Source organism: Lolium perenne, chromosome 1, assembly GCF_019359855.2.
Source record: "Lolium perenne isolate Kyuss_39 chromosome 1, Kyuss_2.0, whole genome shotgun sequence".
Taxonomy (NCBI): domain Eukaryota; kingdom Viridiplantae; phylum Streptophyta; class Magnoliopsida; order Poales; family Poaceae; genus Lolium; species Lolium perenne.
In genome coordinates this window covers 53,837,297-53,863,757 of record NC_067244.2, presented here as the reverse complement: position 1 = coordinate 53,863,757, position 26,461 = coordinate 53,837,297, and the positions used below count along the sequence as shown (strand labels likewise).

The 26,461-nt window shown below is 47.3% G+C and overlaps 1 protein-coding gene across 1 annotated transcript; it reads left to right on the top strand.

The window, feature by feature from the left end:
- Positions 1-20,453: 20,453 nt before the first annotated feature.
- Positions 20,454-23,035, top strand: LOC139832201 (uncharacterized). The gene is made up of 8 exons (XM_071821841.1): positions 20,454-20,972; positions 21,067-21,213; positions 21,295-21,507; positions 21,586-22,057; positions 22,143-22,339; positions 22,430-22,627; positions 22,711-22,839; positions 22,931-23,035. The coding sequence occupies exons 1-8, from the start codon at positions 20,454-20,456 to the stop codon at positions 23,033-23,035; spliced, it is 1,980 nt and encodes a 659-aa protein (XP_071677942.1).
- Positions 23,036-26,461: the final 3,426 nt, after the last annotated feature.

Below are 26,461 nucleotides of genomic sequence, written 5' to 3'. Positions count from 1 at the left end.
GGGGGAAAGTCTACTGGAGGTGTGCGGGTGGACAAAAGGGTGGGTTTGCAGTCGCGGAGAAGGCGGTGTGGGCTTGGATCTTTATACCTGGCCTCACACCAAAGGAAGTGTGAACGGGGGCAAGTCCCTGCGGATGGCAAAAAGGGTGAGATCTCTTGTGGGAAAAGTAACGCATCTCTGCAGAGTGTATCAAATTGTGGCTGTCACTCCTTGTTCCGGGAAGGGAACTACGAACGCGGCAGGAAAGGAACTCCACGAAGTTCTAGTCAACCTGTGAAGACTGACGGGCATAGTTTTCATAATAAAAGCAACCTTTTGAAGAAATGTTTTCAAAACATGCATTGACCTGCGATTTCCTGATCAATGGTCGTAGCTAGTGCATCAAACACCTTTTATTCTTTTAGAACTTGCTGAGTACCCCTGTACTCACTTTCTTTCGACACCCTTGCTAGACTGTGATCCTGAAGTGGAGGCTATCAACGATGGAGCACCAGAAGGAGGCTACGAGTTGGTCTACGATGAACCTGATCTTACCGGCGGAGTGGAAGGCGTAGACTATGGGATAGTCTACGGACCAGATGACACGGAGGTGGAGGAGTAGTGACATACCCTTAGTATCATAGAGCCGAGCAACGTAGAACTTACCTAAATAAGTTGTTGAGCTCTTTATATTTGTTATGAGTTGTAATCGTACTTAAGTAGTATCTTAGGGTGTTCTCATAGGACCTGTGAGAATACCAACTTGTTAAGACAATGTTTGTAATAAAGTATGGAGTGTTATGACCTGCAATGTTTCTGTTGTACCACTCTGAGGGATATGGCAATTTGTGAGGAAGCCCCTTCACAAAGATCATATCAACGACTTGTATACTACAACATGCAGTGGTATGCTGGGTCACCGCACGGCGCCAAAAATCATGCCCACAATTTCGTTTTGGCCCCGGCGTGGCCCATATAGTTGTCTAGCGCCCCCAAGCCGAACCCAACTCGGGGGAAGGGGTCTAGCGGGGGCATGTGACGGATGGAAAAATGATGCAACTCGATCTACACCTGCTCGTCGGGCTATCGGTGTCCCCTGGCTGGAGGCTGAACGCTGAAGGCATGTCGGTCTCTCCCCCTCCCTCCCCCCAAGGTGTTGCTTGCCAGGCGACCATCACCAACCACTACTATGCCGAGCTCACGTGTCGGAGCAACGGATGGATCCCACTGGGATCCCGAAAACAAGTGACTTGGAACGACTTCGCCAATCAGTGGGAGAGGCAGCTCGCCAGGTACGAGTACTACATGCCTAGGCGGGAGTACGACTACTTTATTTAAATCACACATGTAATGTTGTTTAAATTTCAGAATTTATAAATTATTTGTTTGTTATGGGGGCATGGCTGGGAGCCAACACCCCCCCCCCCCCCCCATTTGTGCGTCCGCACCGGCGGCCCCCCATACGGGCCAAAAAAAGGGTTGCGTCAGACGTCGTATGGGGGAAGGGGCACGGGTGGAGATGCTCTAAAATAATTGTCTAGGACCAGTGAGAGTCTATTTGATTCATAGCATAGAAAAAAATGTAGAGTAAGAAAAATGTAGATTGCAATGAGAGTTTATTCGATTCATAGCCCAACTTCAATCCTGCATAAATTTATATGAACCAAAAAATTGTTTGATTCCACCATAGAAAAAAAAAGATTTTGAAAAAAGAGGTATGAGTGGATGTTAGATTTCGTACAAAATCTAGTGTAAAGGATATTTTTAGGAAAAAAGTCATATGAAAATCAATCCTACAAATCAAACAACCATTATAGAAAATTCTCCCATGGGATTCAATCTTACAAATTTTCAATGCAAATCCTTTGATCAAACAAGCCCTAAAGCGGATTTGAAAACTTTAGCGAACATTTCATACGCCATGGCAACGACCATGGTTTTGATGCCGGGTCATAACGGCACGTCTAATAGTCCGATAAACAAGGGATTCTATGAATCCAGTGCCCATGATCCCGCTATCATGTGCGGTCGAGCCCGCTCGCCAATGCAGCATGCGCGCATGACTATATCTCAAAGTACATCAGATCGACAACGTTCGTGGTATCCGGAGTGATGCCTTGACCGTATGCTATGTCTTCAATACGGGATTTGTGAGTTCGACCCGATGTATCGCCGTAGTTTACCTGTGGTGAAGTGAAGATCTATTTTCCGGTGTCCAGTGTGCAGTGGCAACTCCGTCCATCTTTAGGGTACGCTTTGGCACTTTTTTTGCTGCGGTTACCAAGAACACATGTTAGTATGTACTAGCAAAATTTGCCCGTGCGTTGCTACGGGTTAATTTTTTATTTTCTACTATTAGCAGAATAGTAAACTCTATCGTAAGCAACCCAACGTGTAGAATGTCAATATCAGGAAACCTGATGCAGAGCAACACATTTTGTACCGGCCGCAAAGCTTCAAGGATCTCAAAGGTTGTGAGCAACCAGATTGGCTATGCCTCTCTTTGTGAGATTCAGCTTCGAAGCTGAAACAGATGGCTACCATCGATCTATTCATCTCATTCACAACTCTACCCCTTGTTCAGGGATTAAGAGGTACACACCGAGATCTCACTGAAAACTATTTTTACGCAAGCTCTTACAATTTCAATAGTTTCACGCTAAATTTGTTCCCTGCATACATGGCTACAACTCAAGTTTGACTCAAGTATAAGCTGGAAAACTACAACTAAGACTATCTGTTAAAATTAATTTTGCTTCACTCTTGTTATACAGGATGCAGCAAATAAATACATCAAGGTTGCGAATAAGCTCAGCTAACCTTGGGTCCAGCTTGCTATGGGATTCGTTCAGGATCGCCCATTCACAGGTAGAATCATCATTGGAGTGGCCTCTATGGACCAATTGAAGGAAAACATGGATATGTTCACCGTGTTCCACATCCTTTGCCGTCACAAGTGTAGATGACATTGAGATTATTTTTGAGAGATACGAAGACCCATAAGTATATGGATGTTTCTTTCATCTTTTCTTTTTCTGATAATATGAGCAAGTAATCTTCAAGATACATTACACCATATGGCATGTTTCTGTTTGTTCATGTCCACGGCCTATGAAAGCATAATAACTTCACTGCTGGTATCTCATAATGTGACTAATCAAGATAAAATTCATTTTCTCTACCAACTTAAGATGAGTATGTAAAGTACAAAAATAGGAAACATACGATTATGAAGCAAGACACCAAGACACCAGCTATATCAGTAGTCTCCTGCCCAATGTACATTCTCATGCAATGCCTGGTTTCTAAAATTACATGGACAGGGTTAGAGATAAAGTTGAATTGTATGAGTAAAAAAACAACCTGCTTCCCAATGGTCAGGAGCTTTAGGCAAAGAACACGAACAATGTCAGATTGGGTGAACAGCGCGGCACAACCGTTGTATTTCATTAGATTGGCAGCCTCGACAACTGCGGCTGCTTACTGATTTACTGGCACAGTCGTTGTATTTCATTGGATCGGCAGCCTCGACAATTGCTGCTTACTGATTTACTCAAACTAATTACCATCAGTACTCCTCCCCTGCTGCAGAATCATCATGCGATGCATCCATGATCTACTGCTGTCTCTTCACCCCGTTACTGCACCCCACATTGAACCAATCTGCCGCTGCTGCTACACCCCTGGTTACTGAGACTCGGTAAGGAACGTTTTAACAAAGCGCGACGGGCAATCACTCGTACTGCAGCTTCAAGATGTGTCTTGGCCTGTACACATACTGCAGTTCAGAGAGAAAAACAAATCAGAAAGGAAGGGGAAATCAGCAATGACCAACCAGCAAGAAAGAGAGCGAGAAGGGAATCCTCCGCTGCTTCCCACCCGCCTCCTGCTCCGCTCGCCGCTCACTCCTGCAGCCGGCCCTAGTCCACGGCCGCCGCCGGCCAGGACACAGAGGCAGCCGCGAGGGGAAGAAAAATGAGGGGAAGCAGAAAGACGATGATGCGCAACTTCGACTGGAAGGCACGGGGACGATGGTGGCGGCGCTCGACCGCTGTAGGTGAAGAAGATGAAGTCCAATCGCTTGATCCAGTGCGGCCCGGGGCTGATACTCCTCCGTGTGAGGCCCTTTATTCCGGATCCTGCCGCGTTGGGCGTGGATCGCTGTGTCTCCCGTTGGTTTGGTTGCCGTCCATCGCCGCTGCTCGGAGGCTAAAGGAGCGAGGCCGAGGGGATCGAGTGGAGGTCAGACGTGCTGGACTTGGACCAGGGTTGATGAACCAAGCCAACCAAGCGAATTGTTACTTCAGTTGTGCGGTGGCAGTGGTCGTAATTTCTAGGAAAAATCAGGAGCAATATAAAAACGGACGAAAAATTGGGAAGAAATCTTACTTCCTTTATTAGTAGGTAAAGATAAATACATAATGACCACACTAACCTGGTGGTACTGGGTAGGAAAATAATGTACAACCAGATTTAACATGATAGAACTTTTTCCACCGCATGTTGCTAAGATTTAGTTGGAATATTCTCTCCTTAACCCACACAATCACCATATCTCTGCGCAGAGTCACCTTACTACATGTTTCACGTGACATGGAAATGATATGTCAAAGGTAAAGATAGTAGCTAAATTAATATTACTATGAGGCGTCCAATCATAATCGCCTGATGATCTCGCACTGGACTACGTTTGTAGGGTGAAACTTCTGATAACCACAAGGCCAACACTTCCACTATCTTAATGATGGGAAGATTGAGCCTGAATATGTCATTTGTCGTGTGCGGACCTTAACATACAGCAGATGCCATGTGCTGTCGCAGGGTGACGACGATGCCTGTGGGCAATTAAGTTGCTTGAGGCTGGTGCCAATGCACCGCCCCGCTCCCGCCCCGCCACGCCAGCTTTTCTCTCATTCTCACCCCACTCTCACCCCACCTTGCCAATGCATGGGCTATAGTCCCCACTCTCACTTCTCTCTCCTCCACATCACCATTTCTTTTCCACATTAAATTATTTCACTCGATTTTGTTTAGACATTCAAAATAATGCAAGAAATTATTTTATTCAACTTAAAATGTTACCGATTACATAATAATTAATAAAAATTGCATAATAAATATTAAAAATTACATAATAAATAAAAATTCTACTCTTCTTCCTCTTGTTCCTGCTCCTCCTCCTCGTCGTCATCATCTTCCAGACCAAGCTCTTTTTCCACCATCTTCATGGCCTTCGCATGTTTGCGCTTTTCTGCTTCGTTCATGTCGACGGTTGATCGGTCTTTCATTTTGTTCCATTGCTTGAATAGCTTAGCCTTCACTAAACTCTTCATCATGTTACTCATCGCGAAGGATTTACTTCCTACCTCACTGCTTGATGAGGTTTCCTTCCCCTTCCTCCTGCCCTTACGTACCGCGGCCTTGGCCCTATCGCGGCCCGTTGGACGCTCTTCCTCCGTGTCGCCTGTCGCGTCGCTAGAGCTGAACTCACCAGAAGGTCCTAAACAGATTCTCTTGGAACTGGAGTCGGTTCCACTACCAGGACCATGTTGTCCTTTCCACTTCGCTTCATTTTTTACAGCATTCCACCAGTGGTGCTTTCTGAACGGCTGAGTCACTCTTTTGTCATTCGCGTACCTCTCCATTGCCGCCTTCATGACCATATCATCGTCTGCTCCACTCTGACGCATATTTGTTTCTTGGATGTGGTATGCATTGAACAGGGACAGCTCCTTGTTGTAGGCGTTCCAATGATCCTTCAGCTGCTTCGAGGTCCGATGACGGGAAGGATCCGAGGTAGAGTTGAAGGTTGCAGCTATCCCACCCCAAAAACTAGTGCCGGTCTTGCAATTACCGGCAACAGAGTCCTTGGAGTTAAAAAGCCAAGCATTAACCTACCCCGAAATAGATATTGTTAGTGACAAATCATAGCAAGAACCAATAATGCAATAAATATGTGATGGGTTTGTAAAGTACCAGTTTCTCCTCTTCCTGGACAGTCCAGTCAAGCCTCTTTGCACGCGGTGGTACGATTGTTTCCGCGGCATTGGACTCGGAGCTTGGAGCTTCGGAAGGTGGTGGGGGGTACGGACCATATGGCGCGTATGGATACGGAGGTGGAGGGTATGACCCGTACGAAGGTGGTGGGTACGGGGGTACAGTGCCACTCCCGCTACCTACAGGTGGAGCATTTGGAGGTGCTTGGGGGTATGGATACGGAGGCGGATGAAATGAACCATATGGCCCCGGAGGCGCCGGAGGTGGAGCGTATGGGCCATATGGCCCCGGAGGTGGTGCGCCGGGGGACCATAAAACTCGGGGAATCGGTGAAGAAGCTACATTGGTGCGACGATGTGTCGGAGAGACACCTTCGAGGTCTATTGGTGACCCGTCTTGCATCAGATCCGTGAACGTGGTGAAATCTGGTGGAGTCCAACCGGACATGGTGGAGAAGTTGAGAGAGGGAAGGTGATGAATGGAGATGAGATGGGTGTGGAGTGTGAGTGAAACATATGGGGGTATTTATAGGGGTGGAGCTGAAATTTTGAACCAGCAACGGCTAGCTGACGTGGACCAATCGCGTCGCGCCACGTCAGCTAGCCGTTGGGCACTCCCGCCCCACTCCCGCCCACTCTCGCCCGCCTCTCGCCCGCATCCCGCCCGCCTCCCGCCCCACTAACGCCCGCTCTCGCCCGCCCTACCGCCCGCCTGCCTCTCGCCCCACCCCGCCAACGCGCCGCCCCGCCTCCGCCCCTCTCCCGCCTCCTCTCGCCGCCAACGCGGGCGCCAGCCGGGCGGGAGCGGGCGCTAGCGCCGGGCGCCCGCCGGCGCCCTCCCTCTCGTCCCGCCCGCCTCCCGCCCCTCTCCCGCCCCGCCCCGGGCGGTATCGCCCTCACTGGCGCCCGCGTTGGCACCAGCCTGAGTGACAATCGTGGTTTTTCGAATAGAGAGAAGCGTGGCATTCTTATATAAATATTGGTCCACCCACATGGTGGTTTTTGTATTTAAGTTTGAATGCTCCTGATTGAATCCCGGCGTGTGCTCCGGTACAACCCCCCCTCCAAAATTAGTTTTGGCTCAAAAGCCCACCAAACCCATATCCAAGCCCGTATGACGCCCGTATGTGAACTCGTATATGACCGTCTCTATACCGTATGCGTCTTCCTCCTTCCTCCCACGATCGTGATCGATCGTTCTCCCACGTTCGAACTCGACGAGCCGGCTGCCGCCGTCCCGTCGCACGATCTCGGACGCCACGATCACCTCCTCACCGCCGCACTCCTCCGCCACAGGGCTCCTCCGTCGCTTCTCCACGATCTCCTCTTCACCGGCATCTCCCCGGAGCTCGACGAGCCGCCGTCGGCGCCGCACTCCGTCACCATAGACCTCCTCCACCAGGGCATATCTTCCCGACGATCTCGGCACTCCCATCTCCACGATCCTCAGGGCCTGCTCGACGAGACGCCTCTGCTGCACGCCGTCGCGTCGAGCTCCGTCTCTCCGGCGAGCCGATCTTCCGCTGGGTAAGTTTGAATCTCTACCGCCGGACATGTCCGGCGGCTCATTTAGCGTGTCCGGCGCACGGAAGACAGTTCGGCACACACGAACCAGACAGTCCGGCCTTCGGCGGACAGGCCGGGGTCTCTCTTCCAGACTGTCCGCTGTCCGTGTCCGTGTACTAAATATGAAATAGTGATTTGCATTGCGTTATTGTTTAGAATTTTGCATTAATTCTTTATTGCGTGCGGGTTTTGTGTAGTTTTTGGAGAAATGGGGGACTATAGCTCAACTTGGAGTGACGGGGATGACGGATATACGGACGATGATGATTCTACTTCGGAGAATAGTTCCAAATCCAGGATCTATGAAAATATACCTCCTTTTGGGGAGAACCTTCCATCATCGGCCTCCTCAGAAAACATGAGTGAAGTATGTTGATTATTTTTTAATGGCTACCAATGAATGGAAGCAATGAAGTGACATGTTACATTCTTTGTTTTTGGCTGTGTAGGTGCTATACGGTGGTCACGAGGAGGATGAGTATTCAGACATGGAGGTTGGGTTTGATGAATATAGCGTGGAGGTAGGACTGCATCACAAGGAATCAAGCTCTGAAAATAAGAGCGAAGTAAGTATATAGTTTTAGTATGGCAAACCGTCAATGTTACCGTTGGAACGACAACTTTTATGACTTATTTTCCCTTCATGTGTAGGTGATATCTGGTGCTGACAATGGGCGTGAACATCACAGTCAAGCAGACCCAGATATTGTGAGTAATGAATATAAGATGCACTCTATGGAAGAGCACCTTGTAAAATCTTTGGACATGACATTTTCTTCCGAACCGGCGGCTTTTGTGTGGTACAACAGCTATGCGAGAGAGCATGGCTTCAGCATCCGGAAGGACATTTTGAAGAGGGCAAAGCGAGGGAAACGTGGTAAGGGAGAAATACGGTTAAGGCGGTATGTCTCATTCCGGGCGGGAAACGTCAGGAAAAGCTTTTAACGCAGGAAGGCCGCAGTCGTAGGCTACGACCCGAGACTCGTTGTAACTGCAATGCCAATCTCACCGTGAAGCGTGACCTATCGAGAGGAGTATGGGTTGTCAAAAGTTTTTACGGCAATCACAGACATAAACCAGCTAGACCGGACGAAGTACCATTTCTTCGATCGCACAGAAAGATTAAGCCGTACCAGAGAGCTGAGATACTATCTTTGGGAGCAAGTGGGATGAGAAAGTACATGATTATGAAACACTTTCTCAGAAGACATGGCTACGGTGGTGTAGGCTTCGTAAGGCGAGATCTGTACAACCTATGTTGCAGGGAGAAGAGGAAGCTTATTGCGAAGGGTGATGCTGCCACAGCACTTGGTATTATGGCCGCGAGGAAGAAGAGTGATCCTGATTTTTTTTTTGATTACCAAGTAGATGATGAAGGACGGTTGAAAAGCATGTTCTGGTGTGATTCTCAGTCACGGCAGGACTATCAGGATTTTGGCGACGTGGTGGTGTTTGATAGCACGTACAAGATGAACCGGTATGCTATGCCATTTATTCCTTTTGTAGGCCTGAACAATCATCGTAAGACTACGGTGTTTGCATGCGCTCTCGTGTCAGACGAGACAGAAGATACATATGCTTGGCTGCTTCGGACATTCTTGACTGCAATGTGTCAGAAGAAGCCCAAAGGTCTTATTACTGATGGGGACGCCGCAATGATATTAGCTATTCAGAATGTCCTTCCAGACGTGTGGCACCGTCTATGTACTTGGCACATAGAGAAAAACATGAAGAGACACCTTGGTCATAAATCGCTAAAGGAATTTCGGCCATTCTTATACTACGCCACTTCAGAAGCCATTTTTGAGGAAAGATGGAGCGCGTTTCGTCGCAAGTGGGAGACAGATAGTACCCAAGAATGGCTCAAAAGGATGTACAATAAGAAGAGAATTTGGGCTGCCACGTATCTGACCGGTGGATATTTCCTTGGTATGAAAAGCAATCAGAGAAGTGAGAGTTTGAACTCATGCCTTCACCTTCACCTGGATTATGGTATGACCCTAGTTGACTTGATAATGCATTACGAGAATGCCATTGTTCGCATCCGTGAGAGCGAGGCCGAAGATGACTGCATCTGTTCCCAGAGTTTACCGGTGGCAGTTACTGAATCCAAAGAGATAGAGGTTGCTCTTGCCCATGCCTTCAGTCCAGCCAACTTCTACATCTTGCAGCAGGATGTGAAGAAGCTTGGTGACCTCGAGATTTTTGAGGAATACGTGGGAACAGGGGGCTCTAAACAGTTTATGGTCAAATGGAGGAATAGCGGCAGATACTCGTTTATCGTGGAGTATAGCCCTAATCAGCCGAAAGAGTTAATACAGTGCAGCTGCCGAAGAATGAATCGTAAGGGGCTTCCATGCAAGCATATCCTATATGTATTGAAGCACCTGAAATTGTCCGAAATACCGGACTGTTGTGTTCTTCGGCGATTCTCCAAAATGGCAAGAAATGGATTGCCAGCACGGCGCAGAAGCGATCTTTTCGCGTACGGTTACTCGGGGCCAGGGAAGCGAAAAAGATACAACGACATGGAAACGATTTACGGAAGCTATGGATGCGGCAGTAGATGATCCAGCAATGTATAATGAGTTCATGGCATATATGAAGGGCTTAGTAGCAAGAAAATATGCGAAAAAGAATGGACATGATGGTCACACAGCCTTCGCTGAAGAAGACGCATATGATTTTCAAGGCAATGCAGTTCCGGTTGGTGATCCCAATAAGGTTGCCACGAGAGGAGCACCTAAGCAAAACACAAAAGCTGCACAAGAGGTAAATCACCCCGTGACGAAAAATGGTAGACCACTAGCGTTCGACGAGCGTAAGACCCGGAATCAGGGGTGCACCGCCTGTGGTGGCATCGGTCATAACAAACGGAACAAAAAGTTGTGCAAAAAACATCCGGAGTAAGTCTTCTTACATATTTTTCTTAGCTAGGCCGATTAATTAAATCTATGTTAAACGAGTACTAAATAATTTCGTTTTGTAATGCAGGTATATGGAAAAAGAAAGCAAGTAGAAGTGCATCTTCACTAGCGAAATTACAAAATTAAAGCTTTACCTTGAAGATTATGTATTTACTTCGCCTTAATTGTAATTGACCGAAACCATTTGTGATTCTATACCATTTTTCATTTTCATGTACTTCCATTCATTTTGATTTATTATATAAATTTTACTTTCGATGTGTTTCCACAACTAAGAAACGTCAAAGAAAATACCACAACGGACAGTCCGGCGAACGGAGAGGGCAAGTCCGGCGATTCCCCGGACAGACCGGCCTGTCCTCGTTCAAGTCCGGCCTGGTCTGCGGACAGGCTGGTGAAACCGCCGGACGGCCGGGTAGCGTGCTGTTAAGTTCCAGGGGCTACAGGAACTGCCCGGACAAGTCACCGGCCTGTCTGGCAAATTGTGATGTATGTCCGTCCAGGGCGCCGGACAGGCCGCCGGAATCGACCGGCCAGACCGGCGGATATGGTTTTAAGTTACAGTAACTGGCCGGACATGTCACCGGACTGAGCTTGTTTGGCCGGCTTGGTCAGGAGGCTAGCTTCGGCGATTTGCCGGCCTGTCCGTCCATTGCGGCCGGCCTGTCCAGCTTATGTAAGGAACAAGCTATTTTCCTTACCGGACTGTCCGGCCATAATGCCCGGCCTGTCCGGCTGAAGATTTACTGATGAAAGAGTCAGTGTAAACAAGCAAACTTATTGTCAACGAAATTCACATATGAAAATACAGGAAGTATCACAAGCATTCCATTACAACACAGTACCTAACGGAATGCAACATGGCATCCAACACACATAGTCTTACACATGAAATCCATCAAACATAGTCTTTACACATAGGTAATGGATAAACAAGTTTCACATGCCAATAATAATCAAAGATTGAGCGAGACATGCAACTTTGTCATTACATACCGAAACTATCATTCTACTTGCTTCAACTATGACGGGCCTCGCCTTCATTTCCGTCGGGCTCATCTCCATCTCCATCGCTTGAATCATTGTCAAAGTACTCCGCATAGCGTTTGGTGGGAAATGTATACCTGGGAGAAGCGGTGCTTGATGATGCAACCACTTCATCATCACTAGCCTGTCCACCAAGTTCACGCACTTGAGCTTTGTACTTGTTGATTTTCACACGATCAACTGATTTGAGTTTGGCTATCTCGTCGGCATTGGATTTGCAAATCCCAAAGAGCAATTTTTGAGTCTTTGCCATGAATTTCTCAAACTTGGAAGGCATGGTACAACGATCACGAGAAGGACCAGCTTGCTTTTTCTTGGAGGGTCGAGCGGCGGCGGCGGTCTCACCAGTGCCATCTGTTTGAGGAGTCCACATTTTGTGCTTGCAATCCTTGAAGATCTTCTGCTGAAACTTCGCATCAATGAGCACTTGGATGTATGGTGCATATGGGAAGGTCCTATCTTGCAAATAAGAGGCAAGGCGGATTTGTTCGTAAAGAAAATCCGCCAAATCAAACCTCTCGGTACCATTAGTGTGCATCCGAACCAATAGGTCTATGGCAAAGTTCCTCACCTTCTCCCTATCACCAATCTTAGGAACTAGCGCCATGTTGATGACCTTGTGCATGAAAGGATACGGTGCCACAAGTAGAGATGTGCTATGTGCATTGTCTACGGTAACATCAGCATTCGCACGACGAAGAGGGGCAAGAGCAACACCGGTCATTGAATTACATGTGTCCGATCTGGCATGGATCTTATAGAGATTTTCACCCGTATGAATATTGAGTAGGCGGGCAAACTCTTCGAAGGTGACACTCAACTGCGTCCCTTCGGTACTCCATACAAGTGACTTGTCATCATCCGGAACAAACCGACACGTGGCATAGAATTGCATTACAGCTTCTTCACTCCAGTCTCGAGAAAGAGTCAAAATGCCACGCAGCCCCATAGCATCAATTATCTCCACACACCCTGGGAAGCTTGCACTATTGCTATCAATGAACTCCATGTTGACTGATTTCTGAGGAAGGATAGCATGCTTCAGAATTATGCTTTCATAGATATCTTGGTGCACACGAGACAAAAACCTTGGATCAGTAGCATTCTTTCTTTGCGCAAAACAATCAGCTTTCCTTGCAAGAATGTAATCCTTCCTCGCATTTTCTTGTAGTCTTGCAACTTGTAGTTTTTGGGGTGTTTTGGCCTTCTTTTCTCCATGACTAGGCCAGTACGCATGGGCAATCCACGAGCAGGAGCAGGAGCACGAGACTGAACAGGAGCACGAGCACGAGAACCAGCCGGCTTCTTAGTTGTTGTGTTGCGGCTGGAATACCGACGTTTCTGAACTGCCTCAAGATGAACCGGATCCTCATCATCATCCTCATCCTCATCCTCTTGCTCTTCCTCTTCCTCTTCCTCTTCCTCACTTCCACCGTCATCCACGTCCTTACTGACATCCTCATCCTCTTCCGAACTCTCAACCTCAACATCTTCGTCAATTGTACCACTTCCACTTTGTCCTTCATCACCAATAACCGGACGCTTGCAGGGTCGACCTCTTTCTTCACTATCCGAGCTGTCACCACGACGAGTATCTACATTTCAACAAAAGTCTAAATGTAAGGCAGTAAATATGATACATCATATAGTATAGTTCATAGTAAAAGAGTTAAGTTTGTTTGTCCGGCCAAGGCGCCGGACAGGCCGCAAGAGCTGCCCGGACAGGCCGGCCATGGTAGATTTAATCCCCTGGAAAGGCCGGACATGTCGCCGGACTGGCCGGCAATCGAGCTTGTTTGTCCGGCCAAGGCGCCGGACAGGCCGCAAGAGCCGGCCGGACAGGCTGGCCATGGTAGATTTAAGCCCCTGGAACAGGCCGGACATGTCGCCGGACTGGCCGGCAATTGAGCGTGTTTGTCCGGCCAAGGCGCCGGACAGGCCATAATAATCGCCCGACCAGGCCGGTCGGATGGTTTTAAGTTATATGCGCTACTCTATGTAACCTAACAAGTGATGAATAATGTCGGCCAAATTAGAAATGTACCCTAACAAGTGATGAATAATTTTTCAAGCTAACAACGAGGCCTTGATGCAAATGACATTGACGGTGGGATAGATGATGATCTTTGGTACCAAGTAAACTAAGCTAGGCCGAGTGTTAATTTTTCAAGTTATTGACTATCAATTTTTGAAGTTACTTAGTGGGCATGACATGGCAAGGACGAAAAAAGTACCCAACAAGGTGTTCCATCACAAAAATATGCTGCAATATGTTCCGATAACTAGAAACAGCGGTGGTGAATGGAATGGGTGGGAGGAGGTTGGAGGATGGGAGGAGACCACATGCAAATGAGTAGTAAGGAGATGAAAAACACAGGCACCATACCTCTGGGGCCAACATTCTTCGTCCTCGCCATGTCCTACTCCCCGCGCCGCCGGCCTTGACTCGGGCAGGATGCAAAATGATTGGTGGAGGAGTAGATCGGGGGTGGATCTTCGATTTCGGCGGAGAGAAACGGCCGGGGGTGAATGGAATGGGTGGTAGGAGGTCGGGGGATGGGAGGAGACCGGCGGTTGTTAGGGTTCGGCGGAGGCGCCTCTTCGTGGAATATGGAGACGACAGATGGGGAAGATGGAGTTGGCGTTGATGTAGTGGGCCGGCCCGTCATACAGGGACCGGACAGGCCGGCACAGTGGGACATCAAGTCCGGCCCCCGCGACGGTGTCTGGACTGGGCCGCAAACCAATAGTTCGAGCGGGCCGGCCCGTTTTACCAGCCCGGACATACCGGCACATACTCAGCCGGACAGTCCGGCGCATTATTTTATGTAACAAATTATAAAGAAGAAAGTCCACTTTTAATCCTCCAACTTTGCTGAAAGTTCACATTTAGTCCTAAAGGTTTTATGTGGTTCAAATTAGACCTTGAACTTTCATAATTGTTCAATAGGATAGTTTTTGCAAAAAAATTATCTAAAAACTCTTGCTTGAATTATTTAAAAATGAATCCTATACTCATCATGATTATCTCTCTTGCTGAGGTGCTGCTATTTTATAAGATACTATTTATTTGGGTCACTAAGAAAATTCCTTGTGAGACAAAATAGAAATGGAATATTGGTTTCACTCTACTCACCCAATGGTATTTAGTCCTTAAGTATATATGGCTTGGTTTATACTTGTGATCAATGATACACAAGTTAGGAAACAATATTTTATGTGAATTGGATCCTATGTGAAAGGGTTTAGGAATTTGATGATGCTTCACTAATTGAAGTATAAAATAGGCACGAGGCATGGCAGGGTTCTACTTATGATCCAAAGTAATACTTAGATTGGAATTCAAATGTGGCCTAGGTTTTAGTAGTGATCACCAAGGTGATACACCACTAGGTCCTAGGTTAGGACTATATTTAATTGGCTAGGGTTCCTCCTCCTCACTTAGGTAGAATTATTGTATCAAGGCAAAGCTAGGTTTATCTCAAGTTTTTGGATAGGCAAGGTTTGAATACCATAGCAGTACTACTCTACACAAGACATGAGGATTGGTTTGGTTGGCTACTAGTGATTTACTTATTATTTCCTGAGAAGAATGAGATCTATGGATCACATATATAGGATTAACTTATCATCTCAATTTATAAGGCAAGATCATGCATTAGACATGATCCACTTATTCCTCACTAATCTCTCTTCTTTAATACTTCTCTCATCACACTCACTTAGATTCTTAGGGTTTATGATCATCACCCAATTTGTAATGATCAAAGTATTGGCCTTGGAATAATTCATTAGTGAATCATGGTTCTCTCTCCAAGATCAAGTATTAGTCCATACACTTGGGTACACCTCATAACTTGAGCTCTCTTGGATAGATAGAGTTTCTCTAGGGTTTATGATCATTACCAAACATTTGCCTCTCTTGAATCTCTAGTCAAATAGGTACTTACTTACCATCAAGTGTGAGCTAGGTCAAGTAAGTTTTATTTGAAACAGACAACCAACCTAGAAACCCCTGGTTAGAAAGGGTGGGCCACCCCACCATGCACAAGTGTGCCAAATATTTGCCCCATCCATGGTGGTTACATCTACATCAGGGCATGTTGGACCCATGTTGACCCTAAAACCCTTGTTTCGGCGTCTCCCCACCATGGGATCACCATGAAACAGACAACCAACCTAGAAAACCATGGTTAGAAATGGTGGGCCACCCCACCATGCACAAGTGTGCCAAATATTTGCCCCATCCATGGTGGTTACATCTACATCAGGGCATGTTGGACCCATGTTGACCCTAAAACCCTTGTTTCGGCGTCTCCCCACCATGGGATCACCATGAAACAGACAACCAACCTAGAAAACCATGGTTACAAATGGTGGGCCACCCCACCATGCACAAGTGTGCCAAATATTTGCCCCATCCATGGTGGTTACATCTACTTCAGGGCATGTTAGACCCATGTTGACCCTAAAACCCTTGTTTTGCGTCTCCCCACCATGGGATCACCATGAAACAGACAACCAACCTAGAAAACCATGGTTAGAAAGGGTGGGCCACCCCACCATGCACAAGTGTGCCAAATATTTGCCCCATCCATGGTGGTAACATCTACATCAGGGCATGTTAGACCCATGTTGACCCTAAAACCCTTGTTTCGCGTCTCCCCACCATGGGATCACCATGAAACAGACAACCAACCTAGAAACCCCTGGTTAGAAATGGTGGGCCACCCCACCATGCACAAGTGTGCCAAATATTTGCCCCATCCATGGTGGTTACATCTACATCAGGGCATGTTGGACCCATGTTGACCCTAAAACCCTTGTTCCGGCGTCTCCCCACCATGGGATCACCATGAATCAGACAACCAACCTAGAAAACCATGGTTACAAATGGTGGGCCACCCCACCATGCACAAGTGTGCCAAATATTTGCCCCATCCATGGTGGTTACATCTACTTCAGGGCATGTTAGACCCATGTTGACCCTAAAACCCTTGTTTCGCGTCTCCCCACCATGGGATCACCATGAAACAGACAACCAACCTAGAAACCCCAGGTTAGAAAGGGTGGGCCACCCCACCATGCACAAGTGTGCCAAATATTTGCCCCATCCATGGTGGTTACATCTACATCAGGGCATGTTAGACCCATGTTGACCCTAAAACCCTTGTTTCGCGTCTCCCCACCATGAGATCACCATGAAACAGACAACCAACCTAGAAAACCATGGTTAGAAAGGGTGGGCCACCCCACCATGCACAAGTGTGCCAAATATTTGCCCCATCCATGGTGGTTACATCTACATCAGGGCATGTTGGACCCATGTTGACCCTAAAACCCTTGTTTCGGCGTCTCCCCACCATGGGATCACCATGAAACAGACAACCAACCTAGAAAACCATGGTTACAAATGGTGGGCCACCCCACCATGCACAAGTATGCCAAATATTTGCCCCATCCATGGTGGTTACATCTACTTCAGGGCATGTTAGACCCATGTTGACCCTAAAACCCTTGTTTCGCGTCTCCCCACCATGGGATCACCATGAAACAGACAACCAACCTAGAAACCCCTGGTTAGAAAGGGTGGGCCACCCCACCATGCACAAGTGTGCCAAATATTTGCCCCATCCATGGTGGTTACATCTACATCAGGGCATGTTGGACCCATGTTGACCCTAAAACCCTTGTTTCGGCGTCTCCCCACCATGGGATCACCATGAAACAGACAACCAACCTAGAAAACCATGGTTACAAATGGTGGGCCACCCCACCATGCACAAGTGTGCCAAATATTTGCCCCATCCATGGTGGTTACATCTACATCAGGGCATGTTGGACCCATGTTGACCCTAAAACCCTTGTTTCGCGTCTCCCCACCATGGGATCACCATGAAACAGACAACAAACCTAGAAACCCCTGGTTAGAAAGGGTGGGCCACCCCACCATGCACAAGTGTGCCAAATATTTGCCCCATCCATGGTGGTTACATCTACATCAGGGCATGTTGGACCCATGTTGACCCTAAAACCCTTGTTTCGCGTCTCCCCACCATGGGATCACCATGAAACAGACAACCAACCTAGAAACCCCTGGTTAGAAAGGGTGGGCCACCCCACCATGCACAAGTGTGCCAAATATTTGCCCCATCCATGGTGGTTACATCTACTTCAGGGCATGTTAGACCCATGTTGACCCTAAAACCCTTGTTTCGCGTCTCCCCACCATGGGATCACCATGAAACAGACAACAAACCTTGAAAACCATGGTTAGAAAGGGTGGGCCACCCCACCATGCACAAGTGTGCCAAATATTTGCCCCATCCATGGTGGTTACATCTACATCAGGGCATGTTAGACCCATGTTGACCCTAAAACCCTTGTTTCGCGTCTCCCCACCATGGGATCACCATGAAACAGACAACCAACCTAGAAACCCCTGGTTAGAAATGGTGGGCCACCCCACCATGCACAAGTGTGCCAAATATTTGCCCCATCCATGGTGGTTACATCTACATCAGGGCATGTTGGACCCATGTTGACCCTAAAACCCTTGTTTCGGCGTCTCCCCACCATGGGATCACCATGAAACAGACAACCAACCTAGAAAACCATGGTTACAAATGGTGGGCCACCCCACCATGCACAAGTGTGCCAAATATTTGCCCCATCCATGGTGGTTACATCTACATCAGGGCATGTTGGACCCATGTTGACCCTAAAACCCTTGTTTCGGCGTCTCCCCACAATGGGATCACCATGAAACAGACAACCAACCTAGAAAACCATGGTTAGAAATGGTGGGCCACCCCACCATGCACAAGTGTGCCAAATATTTGCCCCATCCATGGTGGTTACATCTACATCAGGGCATGTTGGACCCATGTTGACCCTAAAACCCTTGTTTCGGCATCTCCCCACCATGGGATCACCATGAAACAGACAACCAACCTAGAAAACCATGGTTAGAAATGGTGGGCCACCACACCATGCACAAGTGTGCCAAATATTTGCCCCATCCATGGTGGTTACATCTACATCAGGGCATGTTGGACCCATGTTGACCCTAAAACCCTTGTTTCGCGTCTCCCCACCATGGGATCACCATGAAACAGACAACCAACCTAGAAACCCCTGGTTAGAAAGGGTGGGCCACCCCACCATGCACAAGTGTGCCAAATATTTGCCCCATCCATGGTGGTTACATCTACTTCAGGGCATGTTAGACCCATGTTGACCCTAAAACCTTTGTTTCGAGCGGAGGGGGCGGCGAACTTGGATTGGAGCCATATATGGCACACTTGCATGGTGGCATGTCGCACACATGTTTCGTAGGGTCTTCCCATTTTTGTGTGCTTTCCAAGGTCACCCCATGGTGCGAAGGAGTCGAAACCAGGGTTTTTGGGGTTAAAACGGTATTGCATGAAAACCCTAGTTTGGACCACATCCTTCACGCGATCAGCACTGAATTTTGTCAACTTTATGGTATATTGACTTGTTTATTATGTTTTGGCTGATTTAAAAAAAGTCGAAAAAATCATCTTTTTAGAAATGGTTCTATTAGGCCTACCTATGGGACCGATTTCTGAGAAGTTGATTTTTTTGACTTTCTTCAAATGGTCCAATCTTGTTTCTCCGAGTTAAAATAGATATATTTCACATGATTCAACAAAAAAAATTATAAAATATGTTGCAAATATGAATGAAAATAATTTGGTAATTTAAACTTATCCGGACAGTCTGGCTGTCTATAAGCCGGACTGTCCGGCCTCTTTTTTTTTGCACTCCCGGGCCGGCCCAATCGCGAATTGGCAGGGCCTTCATCGCCGGACAAGGTATGTTATTTGGCCGGACTGTCCGGCGTAAGCATCTGTTGCAACTACCCCTATTTACGTGGGACAAAACCGCTCCATCCGAGACATGCTCGCCCTATATATATACGCCCCACCTCCACGACGCAACAAATCAACTACTCGTCACCGCGACACCGCCGCCATCGACAAAAAGTCTTCCGGTCGCCGCCTTGCTTCGAAGCGAGGTGCATGACCCGCCGTGGCGAGCCACTCCGACGAGTGCCATCGAAACCACCCACGTCGCGTCCAAGTTCTGCACCATCTACAACTTGGAAGCATCCTACAAGGTATTACACATCAACCCTAAGGTTCATCAATGTGGCAAGTAGATTAATGGTAGGGTTCTGCAATAGTACAAGTTCTTCAATCCTTTGCGTATGTAGATCATAGTAATCTGTAAACAATGGCGAAAATAGGGTATTAGGGTTCAGACTAGGGTTCATCAATGTCATACGGATCTACCGGACAGTCCGGGTTTGCACGACCAGCCTGACCGTTGCTCACCACGACGGCCAGTCCGTTGAGCTCCCGACAGGGCTGTCCGTTCCCCTACACGCCAGCCAGTCCGTCAATCTCGCCGGCAAGTCCGGCGCGTGTGCCGGACAGTCCGGGATGTTTAAGCCGGCATGTCCGTTGCTGTTTCGGCCTGTCCGGAGCTCTGGCCGGCATGTCCGGCAATGGCGTTGTATTACCAATCCTGCCTTAGTTAATTAGTTTAAGATATTATTCTATTGAGACAGTATTACTTATATTTCCATGTCTTCAGTACTTAAAATTCATGAATCACTTGGGATGCTTATATTTAATTATACACCGCTCCCGCATCAGCTTGTTCTAGTCCCATAATTTTTTTCCTGTTACACCCGTAGTATCACCACCGAAAAGTACAAATTTTTTTGTTAAATCGACACCTTAAACAATTGCCAATTTCTAATTGCTAAATAATCATGTATGTTATCTACAGGATGGAAGAAGTTGACGAAGTTCCTTGCTCGGTTGAAAAATGGTGCAGCTTTGTTGATATGTTGTCAAACGAACAACGAGGTGCACTTTTTGGATCCGGTGTACATTGTATGCTCGAAATGCCAAGGATAAGGATGCGGCAGTCTGTGCTGAAGTTTCTAGTGCAAGCTTTTGATCTTAAAACAAGTACATTTGGGTTAAATGAGGGAAAGGACCATATTTCCCTAGGAGGCAAAGAAATCTACGCATTATTTGGTTTAGAAGACAAAGGTTTAAACGCTGTGGCCATAATTGCTCAAGAAGGCAAAGAAGCGCAGGGACGGATACCACCTGAGTGGCTCGATCCGTCAACAGAGAATCTCTTAATTGATGATTTAATATTGGATGTTGAGCTTCGTGGTGCCTCGGATGACGATTTTGTACGCAAGGCCATGATGGTGCTTCTCGCCACAGTAATTGCACCGTACTCTAATAAGGTAATTTCGAAGCCGATGTATGCATTGGTAGAAGACCTCGATCGAGCTAGGAAGATAAACTGGAACTCATTCACTCTGGAGTACACCTTGGAGGGCATAAGGCAGTGTAAAGGTGGACGCGTAATGAGGCAGTGGCCAAAAGGAAACATGGCGGCATTACAGGTAAACCGTAATATTTCTTAGTCAGGTAATATTTAACTACAGTTTTTTGGTCACAACTATTTCTTACTCATTCTTAACATCTTTTCTTCTGCAGTACATGTATTGGGAGAAGGTGCAACCTCCTGGTGCACCAGCCTTTAACCCATTGGTATGTATGTACCCATTGATGAAGAACTGGACCGAAGTAGAAGGGAAGAAGAGAGACGCCTCCGACGCGCAATATGGCCGTGGGAAGGGAAATGTAAACAATTTTTTCTTGTTCATATTTGTTTCAGCAGCTCATATTTAACAACAATAAATAATTTGATGTTGTAACATGCAGATTGACAACGATATTACTGCGGAGCATAGACTCTCAAAAATAAACACAGCAAATAGTGTTGGGAGAAAAACATCTGTTTCAAGGAAGGCCACAAAAACTCCTGCGAAAAACCCCCCTTACATGGAGCAACTTTTGGAAAGGGTTAATCGCATGGCTGGGGAGCTTACTCTTGTCCGTAAGCAGATTGCAACTATAGCAGACTTATGCGCAGAGGTAAAAACGTGGCGAGTTTAATTATGCACGCATCATTCATTTTGGACCTGCCATGACACATTTTTTTTTCGATTGCAGAGAGTTATTGCAAAGTTAAATCAGGAGGGGATCATTTATAGACGTGAGAACAAAGGCACGTCTGAAGGGGACAAGGAAAGCGAGAGCAGCCAGAAGGGAGTTTATCCATCAAAGTACTTCACATCAGTTCAGAAGGACGAGGATGCTGACGACGAGGATGTTGACGAGGACGAGCTAGACAATGCAAATGGCAGCACACCTGCACCACCTGTTGCACGCAAATTAATGACCGATGATCCTCAACCATCTGTACTGTTTAATTGCAGCAAGGGTGACAAAAAAGATCCTATCAAAATTACAAATGATGTTCCCGCTCGATCGTCATCCTCATTATCGTCTTCAGCATTTGTATCTGCAAAGCCAAATGAACCTCAGAAGCAGAAGCGCATGCCATCCGCAAAGGTCCGGTCCCCTTACTTGTCTGAAAAAATGGCAAACAAGCGTCAATTCCGAGATGACAAAAATTCTGAGGGTAAGTTTGTTCGTCTCACATGCAAATTTCTTAACGACCTTTGCATATCACTAACCGCAGTTCACCCGTTACTTGTTCGTTGCAGGTAACTTCCATTCACTAGATGCACTACTTCAGGTAAATGATTTGACTGAAGATCACGTCGAAGTTGCCGTGTCACTTGTAAAAGAACTATCAAAGTGCTCCCGACGCCGCAACAAAAAAGTTTACAGTTCTGAAGGACTCGTGCTGACTGCCCACCATGTTGCACCTATTATAACCCATGACTGGTTGATGGGTGATGTAAAAACAATTTTTTTATCCCTGTTGTATTACACAATAACTTTCTTGATTGAAGGGCTAATTAGTTGTGTGTACCAATAAATTTTGCAGGTCATCAATGCTTATGTGCGACACTTGTCTAGTCGTGTTCCAGATGATCGTGTCATGTCCACCACATGGAGGTCGACGCATCTCATAGAAGGGAGGACGAGGGGTAGAGATGTTTTTCCACCCGGCCACCACCAGATCGAAATAGAGAAGAATCGAGCCATTCACAGATGCATGGACGAGTATTTCCATAAACCGAAGGTACGAGCACATGCAATGCAATGCAATGGTGTACACAATTCATTCAGTGTATATTGAAACATACTTACATATTTTTATTGCAGTACTATCTCGCTGTAAACGTTAATGGCAATCATTGGGTCACCGTCGTGATGCATGTACCCAAGAAGGAATTTCAAGTATTAGATTCCCTCTATGTTCTTCGCAGTTACATACATATCATTGAAGCATTGGTATGTTTTCATACTACTTTACTCTGTCATAAGTATTTTGTTAAAATATTAATCATTACTTACTTAATCTTAACTACTCGTTTTACTTCAGAGAACCGAACTTGCTTATGACATAGCAAAAGCAGATCATGGTTTTCCTGATCCTTCAAACTGGCCTATAAAACAATACAAAATGCCAAGACAAAAGGATGGGTGAGTACATGGTGCAACTAATTTTCATCTATATTATTAATATACAATGCAATGTTACTTACTGTTTTTTGCTTGTCTTGTATTATGACAGAAACTCATGTGGACTTTGGGTCCTAAAATGTATGGAAGAATGGGATGGAGATGAATTTAGAACCACTATTACACAGGTAGGTAAAACAAAATTCTACTTACATGATGAACTAGCAGCACATGTCATAACATGTTCTCTTAATTTATTTTTGCAGACACTCGTTGACTCTACCAGAGAAGTTATGGTCGGTGAAATAATTTTTTCACCTAGTAACGAGCTGGATAGGGTCAAAGATAAACTACTCAACCCCAATGGCGAGGAAGATGATGCTTAGGTCCAAGGTCTAGTGGATATGGTCGGGTTTTCGTCCCGTAGAAGATTTCCCGGCGGTGTTCAAGACTTTGTTCATTTTATATTCTATTTGCTGTGTAATGACTTGGAAACTATACTTTACAATACCTATTTGCGTCATATGGAATACCATACTTTGTGGAATATGTATGCAATCATCAAGTGCCCGATAGTCTCACTATTGTCCGTGGACATCACTATAATCTTTATTGCGCAGAATTTGTTGTCAAACTTTTGCAAACAATCCGTTAACACCTTTGCGGATGATAATAACTTGGTATGAAAAGCTTTATCTCCAAATACTTCAGGTGCAGAAATTTACCCAAAACCAATTGTGTATTGACTTTCTGAAAAATAATACCCAAAGATTAGGACTTATTAATAGCTTAGGTCAACAAATTACTGAACTGGTACAAAAGGGATAACACTAGCCTCATAAAGTGAGTTCACAAAAAGCGTTTCAACATTTGGCGCAATGGATAAAAGTTTGGTACTTGTCATCTGCATTTTTCTTGGTGGTGTTAATTCATTGCCGGACAGACCGGCTAAGGATCACGGTCAGGCCGACAGAGGCTGCTGCCTGTAAGTCTTCTCCCCGGACATGCTGGTGGCTGTGGCCGGCCAGACCGGAATGCAGTGCCAAAAGCCCTCGTATATTCGTTAATTATTTTCCGGCCTGGCCGGTTCTCTACGCCGGCCAGGCCGACAAAAGCTGCGTACAAAAATTCCTTGGCCGGACAGGCTGGCCCGTCTGGCCAGACAGGCCGATAGAATTGGCAAATGCCTCTGGAAATTTGATGTTCCTCCGGAACAACATTACCGGTCTGTCTGGTGTATATGCCGGACAGTCTGACCGGTCGATCACGTAAACCGCGCCCCGGACAGTCCGTCCCCTATGAACTGGATGTCCGCCGTATCCGGACTGTCCGGCTAGGTCTTGACCGGACTGTCCGGCTAGGTCCTGACCGGACTGTCCGGTGTCTCCGATCTGCCATGGCTGGCCGGCGCCCACCACGATGGTGCACAGCCCACGATGATCCGCCAAACTCGCCGTGGGCCCACAACTGTGCCGTACTTGTATCTCGTATAATTGACTGATTGAATTGGGCTATACGAATTTTGTATGGTGCCACGTATCGGTATTTTATACTAATAACGAAGGGGTATCGAGCGATCTTAGCCGTTCTTCTGTTTGAGCCCGCTTAAGCCCAAACTGAGTTTGAGAGAGTTTGGGGGGGGGGGGGGGGGGGGGGGTTTTACCGGAGCACACGCCTTGAATCCCAAGAAACTAATGGCAATGGGTCGTCTGGATAGTACACACCCCTGAAAAGCACACGACAAGCACACACACCTTGCCCAACAATCGGCCAAGAAGGCACAAGATTGGGGCACAGGGCCTCTAGGCCGCATCACAGCTGAAACAAGACTAGTTGGAGCAACCCAATCTCTAGGATGGCACACGTCAACGTATGGCCCACCCATGGCACCTAGAAGATCAGTGAGTGTACAGCATGACCTGGCTGGACATGAGGATTGTGTCATCCGAAAACTGTCGAAGCTAGTGTACATTGCGCCCAAGAGACCCACGCCTTTCCCTCAAAAAAAAAAAAAACCCACGCTCCAGGCGGCGATCGACCTTGACTCTAATGGCCAACATGGGACTCCACGAGCAACTCAGATAGCGCCTCCAAGAAGGGGATGGCGCTGTGTCGCCGCCGCTATCTGAACCAGAAACTGGGTCTAGGGTTTCCCCCGTTGCTCATGAGGATACAAAATGGAGGGGACCGGATGACGCCTTCAGGCAGGTGACGACGCCCACAGGCATCGTCGTCATCCTGCGACAGCACATGGATTTCTCCCATCCCTACCATCAGCCCGAGGTCCAAAGAGGCAAATAGGAGCCAGCAGTCGGACATCACCAACGAGAGGTCGAAGCACTTGACACCAGCGAGGGAGGTGCCAACCACCTTGAGTTTCACCCCGGCCAGCCCAAGGATGTTGCCAGCCTTCTTCCACTAGGTGGGGGCAAGCAGCACCGCATAGGAATCGGGCAGTGCAGCCCAGACCATTGCCGAGCACCAGAGAAGAGGCGCCAAAGGGGCCCGTGAAGCCCTGGTCAGGCCCAGAGACCCATCTTGCCCCCACGTTCGACACCGCCGGCCGCCGGCCGCCGTCCTCACCTAGCACCAGCTACGCCACCGCCCCAACTTCACCCCATCGCATCAACCCCCGCAAGGGCAGCTGCAACACTGTGCCAGGGTCCTCGCCCGCGCGAACGCCCGTTGCCGAGCGTCGTACCCAGCCAGCTGGGCCGCACCGCCGTGCTCAGCCGCAACACAACCATCATGACCCGCAAGCCGCCATCCCCATGCAAGGACGAGTAGCCGGGGGTGCATGTCCACTCCCGTCGGGCGCCGCCGCCACTACCGGCGGTGGCGAGCGACCCGGGAGGCAGGAAACAAGGTTACCGTGTACAATTTTATGGTCAAAGCAGCATACAAGTTACATCTGATTTTAATCAACGGTCACGAAAAATCAGATTAGATGGAACCATATGAAACCTAGGTTCCATTCCAATCACGGTAAAAGAGTTTAGCTTATTACCTTGCTGGGAAGCGGAGTAGTATGAGAAGATGGAGGCCACTCGAGAGGATCAATCAATATGGGTCCCCAAATCTCTGGCTCCATCGTGTGCATGGCTCAGTGAGCAGCTACCGCCTGTTCAATGTAGGAAACTGAACGTATGTCTCAAATCAGTGTTGCGTTTCACTTAATAATACGTGGTAAAGCTTAGATATGTATAAAATGCGTATGTATGGTATTAGCACTATGCCAAGTATGGCGTCTGAGGGTACAGAATGGTAATGCAAAATTAATCATCCCAGATAACATGAGGACATATGAATCCAGTCTCCTTGCATATATGCTTGAAAAATGTTTCAGGTTCGTCAGGACCTTCCGTTTCATCCAAAGTTACAGCGCAACGGACAGTAAGTGAGGTTTCGGGACTAATTAAAGATCCGAGGCTACCAGTAATAAGTCATGCAT

Bases quoted from the DNA above. Each gene is read 5' to 3' on its own strand.
- LOC139832201 (XM_071821841.1), top strand. From the start codon at position 20,454: ATGCCAAGGATAAGGATGCGGCAGTCTGTGCTGAAGTTTCTAGTGCAA. The intron at 21,214-21,294 runs GTAAACAATTTT...TGTAACATGCAG, and splicing joins ATGGCCGTGGGAAGGGAAAT to ATTGACAACGATATTACTGC. The intron at 21,508-21,585 runs GTAAAAACGTGG...TTTCGATTGCAG, and splicing joins TAGCAGACTTATGCGCAGAG to AGAGTTATTGCAAAGTTAAA.